Here is a 5,189-nt window from a genome sequence, read left to right on the forward strand (position 1 = left end):
TCTTGTTGTTTGAGAGGTTTTAGTTGCAAATTATTCTCTTAATTAATTACTTACAACTAAAACTGAAGACATTAAGGTCTGGTTTGGTACTGAGGTGATTCTAAAAAAAACTGGTATAAAAAAAAGCTGGGAGCTGTTTTTGTGTTTGGTAAACATTCAGCTTCAGCTTTTTTTTCACAATTTTGATGAAAAAAAAGCCAAAAACAAGAAGCTGCAAAACCCAGCTTTGAAAAACCGGCTTTTTATCACATCTGTTTTACATAAAAGTTTACCAAACACTATAATACTGTTTTTTTTTTCAAAAGCACTTTTACAAAAAAGTTTACCAAACACTGCTGCTTTATTTCACAGCTGCTTATTCTCACGGTACAGCAGAAGCAGCTTTTTTTCAAAGCACAGCAATACCAAACCAGCCCTAAGGATAAGCAACGCCACAGGCAGATTGTTTTAACCTTCAGACCTCAATACAGATTAGTATAATGCCTTTTCAATTATTAATATTTAAGAAGGGTTGTAACTTGTACGTCTTAAGTTTCACCTTATGCTTTCACACCTTGTGTTGGGAGAAATGCGTCTGACCAAATGCTTCGACAAAGGGCGTTTTATAAGCTAACAATGCAGGCATACCCTGCCACGTTCAGCTTCACGAGCTTGTTTATCCCGCCCTCGCACCGACACAAGTAGAGATCGTATCGCTTCAAGGACCTACCTTAAAAACCCATAAACAAATGTGGTATGATGTCCGCTAAGGGAGATTACCAACTAAGTTCATACACCAGAAATTGCTGCTGCTGGATCTTTCTATATCTTAGTATTTCTTATGAGCATGTACAGTAATTTGTACACTGCACCAAAAAGCTGATACAAAAGCATCACTGAAGAAATGCAGACTATAAGACTAAGAACAATCGACAATACATAATTCATCAGGCGTAATTTTACAGAAAGCCAATGTAGTCGTGTTCAAGTTTCAACTACTACTTACGACGCACATCAAACTTTTGAAATACCTGGTGGCAAAGGCTTGATCTTGCCCAGCAGCTTTTCAGCTTCAACAAATCCAATTGATCCCACAGACAAATACTTTATACACTTCCATCTGTTCAAGTATAAGCAAGCATGTCAGTTCAATGAACAAGCAGGATGTAATCATGTAAGAGAAATCCCCGAGGTACAAAACGACTGTGAAAACCCCAAATAGCTTGCCTGGGTGTGTAAGGTAGTGCGAAACAATGTAGATGAAGATGGTTAACGGAGTTCAATGGAGGCTGATGAAATCCAAATCTGTCAAAAGGGAAGTCTAAAATCATAATCAAAACTCTTTTATTATTGAAATAAAATCCTATTATTTTGACCCAATCATTTCCAAATAATGATGCGTGCATGCTTGTTCTAATTCAAGTTCAAATGTTCAACTACTGTATATTCATTTAAGGATTCACAAGCAATCCCACAAACTCATTTACAGAAAGACCCACTTCCAAGGTTCTAAAAGACACTTGGCGCTAGTCTGGCAGCGGACTGGGCCTAGGCGAACTAGGCAAATTTAAGTAAATTTATTATATATCGTGTAAATAAGTCTCTGTTTATACTTAAAAAAATATTGGAATACATACATTGTAAAATAGAATGACATATTATCATGTATTAGAACATAATAAAAACATGGAACAAACATATAATGTGTGTTCATCTAATTATTCAACGTCTTTTATTAAAAAAATAAAATGTAAAATGAAAGTTATCTAATTTTTGTCTAAGTGAGAGTCGCGACCTAGACGGGTGCCTAGGCAGAAGTGGGCGCCTAAGTAGGTATAGGCACCCTTTCTTAATTTCAAACGCCTAGGATTAATCAGGGCGGTGGTCAGCACCTAGCACCTAGGCGGCGCTAGGCGGGGATTTTTAGAACAAGGCCCACTTCCAAAGAAGCCGTAAAGGGCCAAATTGGTCAGGGATACACCAAATTACATAATTAACTAACATTCACTTTCTTCACCAGATCATTTCTGCATTACGCAATCTGTTTGACTGACATGATATTAGAACAAAGGGGCATCAATTATCTCATAACATCATCGTTTAGATGCATATAAATACTTTAGAAAACGAATCGATTGTTCTGTTTTCTTTCAGCTCATTTCTGCATTAAGCAATTTGTTAGGCATACTGAAAATGCGGTGTGTAACTAATTTGGAAAGCATACTGACGTGAAACAAATCTTAACACAAATTTACACGAAGTAACTTCTCAAGATCAATCTATTTGTGCACGCAATTACAACCCCGAAAATAATACTATGAAAAAACTTGAATCGCAAAGGCAATACCTGTACTGATGGCATTGCGGTGCATCTCGTTGTATTAGCTTTTTCCCCACTTCTAACATGTGACTTACTGTATAACAACGAAAACAATGGAGAAAATAATCACGAAGCGTATCAACAACAAAAGTGGCTAAGAAATTAAGAAATAAGAAGAAAAGTCACACATTGGTTCAATCATATATGATTTTGATCCAAATATACCAACAGATTGAGATTAGATTACCCAAAGAGTAGTCTTCAGGTCTCCTCTGAAGATCCTTAACAGTTGGAATGTGATCCACTGGAACAACCAAGTAATGCCTACACAGGATTAGATTGGAAAATGACTTAAAATTCAATTAAAATGGTAAAATTGATGAATAAAAACTGGAGAAATTACATTCTATCAGTACCTTACAGCAGCAGGGTTGATGTCTTGAAAAGCAACGACCTTTTCATCCTGCAAGAAAACCCCAGTTGACCAATTACTGAATTACAGCAACAAGATCGACATATTACGGAAAGCAACGTTTGGTTGCTGAGAAAATCGGAAGGGGATAAAGCCCATATGGCAGCTCAACTTTCTGAGCAACCAAACTGAGTGGAAGGGAAAATGAAATGCGTAAATAGAGAGAGCAAGCAGACGGTGTGGAGGAGAGTGGTAGAGGTGGGCTTTCCAGCGATCTGGCAGAAGATGCAGGGTGAAGCTGCGGCTGCCGCTGCCGCCATCGGCGACTCCTAAGCCGCGAGCAAAGTTAATGGGAGTCGGACGAGTTCGGGGACCTTAGGCCATCTCTAGAGGGCTAGCAGATAGCTCGTTTTAGCCTTTGGTACTCAAACATGTTAATATTTTAATAAATAGCACATGCTCATATTTGCTTTCATCTCTAACCGATGACCAAAGAGCTAAATATAATTTATTATTTAAAAAATACAACTTAAATTCAAGTCCAATGGTTAAGTGATATCAGCGAACTGTTGGATTTGAATCAAATTTTGTAAAATAGAAGTTATAGGAAAAAAATAGAATTTAAAAAAAAATATGAACCAAATTTTGTAAAATAGAAGTTATAATACTAATACAACAAGAAATAAATTATTAGAGAAAAGAGAGAAAATTAAACATAACTTTTCTATTTCTATACATAACTTTTCTATTTCTATGCTTGTTCAAAATTTGTACAAAATTTGACTTGAGATCGACTAGCAAGGAAGGAACAGGTGATTCATTTCGTCCATTTAGCATAACAACATAGTACAGAGTCACAGATCTCTAGTTTCTGCAATCTGTACAAAAATGTAAATAAAAAAATAAAAAATAAAGACCCAAATTGGACTCGTGGACCCATAAGAACCAGCCCGTTTCAAATAGGTTAGGTTAGGTCCAGTTCTTATTTTTTTTATTACCTGACACGGGCTATCCCGTACGATTTTCAAACGGGTCTAGTCCAGTTTCTCTAATTTTGAGTGTGGCCCGACCTAACCCGTGCCCACCCCTAATAATACCCTTAATTACTAAAATCCTTCGCAAAATGAAAAGCATCATCTTTCTTTCTTTTCCGTTCTCGACCATCACAGCCCACCAAAATATTATTTTTAAATGAACATTGTTAGACCATACTCATATACCATCTCCAACTAAAGGGACCCTCAATAATTTGCTATTTTTAAGTTTATGCTTTAAATTTATGGCTAATTTAATTAAACTACCTTTGGATATTTCCAAATCTAGTCGTTGAATTTGAATCGATTATTGCAACTGAAAAGCTAGACCCCAAAAAAAGGGCTAAGCCATCTCTAACCAAAATAGCTAAATATTGCCCCCCTCCCCCCCTCCCCCCCCCCCCCCCCGTCTAGAATTATAGCCCGCCAAAATAGTATTTTTAAATGAACATTGTTAGGTCATACTCATATATCATCTCCAACCAAAGGGGCTAAACATAGCCCTCTCAATAATTTGCTATTTTTAAGCTTATACTTTAAATTTATGGCAAAAAAAGGGTTAAGAGGGGGGGGGGGTTACATTTGGCTAGCCTAATGTCCCTTTGACCAAATAATGGCTTAGTAGGCTTCATAGAATTATCGCCCAACCTTCGATTATGAGTTTTTTGGCAAATCAGGTCATATTTTGCCTTTAGCGCTCTTTATTGGAGATGGCCTAAGAGGGGGTTACATTTGACCAGCCTGATGCCTTTTTGGCTAAATAATGGCCTAGTGGGCTCCATAGACTTATAGCCTAAACGTCAATTGGAGATGAGTTTTTTGGCAATCAGGTTATTTTTTAGTTTTTGTACCTTTAGCCCTCTCCATTGGAAAATGCCTAAAAATGATACCCTATAATACTCTCGGACGCCATTTCTCCTTTTCATCCTTTTTTTTATGAATCCTGGGCACAGTTCATACACGAGTGTTTGCATAAGGAAGGTACTGGAAATGAGAAGATGATAGAGACAAGGAGGTTGTTTACCTCTGTACATGTGTATTGGTTTAGTTTTGCAGGTGTGCAGCTTGGCTCTCTGATTTCTGAGCATATATTTGCTCCGACAGTGGTAAGGAATGGCGCATCTTGGTTTTGATTTTTGGGTTCTGCTATGGTTGCAGAGAAATGAGAGAGAGTCTCTCGAGTTTTACAGATATGAGATGCGGAAGTGAAAAGAGAAAAGAGAGGAAGGAAGTCGAGGTGCAGCTCGGGTATGCTTTGGGAGAAAATGAGAAGTTCCTAGAGAAATGAAGGAGAGACCCTTCACGACTCTGGGCTCAAGCATTGTGATGCATGCATAAGTTCCTTCCAGGTCATGGGTTCGACATGCAAACCAGCTTTCTCACGCTAAATTGATACGCTTGTAGCTTCCAAATCATTCCTCGCTTAGGCAAGTCATAATTTGCG

General features: G+C 37.7%; 1 protein-coding gene across 4 annotated transcripts; it reads right to left on the reverse strand.

Moving 5' to 3' along the window:
- Positions 1-422: 422 nt before the first annotated feature.
- LOC137711526 (bifunctional adenosine 5'-phosphosulfate phosphorylase/adenylylsulfatase HINT4) lies at positions 423-3,108 on the reverse strand. Of its 4 annotated transcripts, none has more exons than XM_068450768.1 (7): positions 2,948-3,108; positions 2,716-2,762; positions 2,547-2,623; positions 2,327-2,393; positions 1,207-1,284; positions 1,011-1,099; positions 423-705 (listed from the first exon to the last, which is right to left on the reverse strand). In XM_068450768.1, exons 1-7 carry the CDS (start codon positions 3,029-3,031, stop codon positions 698-700), a joined length of 450 nt encoding a protein of 149 aa, XP_068306869.1. In that variant the 5' UTR covers positions 3,032-3,108; the 3' UTR covers positions 423-697. The 4 variants fall into 4 exon arrangements, with proteins under 4 accessions (XP_068306869.1, XP_068306865.1, XP_068306866.1 ...); XM_068450764.1 differs by having other exon boundaries at positions 423-709; XM_068450765.1 differs by lacking the exon at positions 423-705 and adding an exon at positions 718-875.
- Between the last annotated feature and the right edge of the window lie 2,081 nt (positions 3,109-5,189).

This window comes from Pyrus communis, chromosome 12, assembly GCF_963583255.1.
Source record: "Pyrus communis chromosome 12, drPyrComm1.1, whole genome shotgun sequence".
NCBI classification, from domain to species: Eukaryota; Viridiplantae; Streptophyta; class Magnoliopsida; order Rosales; family Rosaceae; genus Pyrus; species Pyrus communis.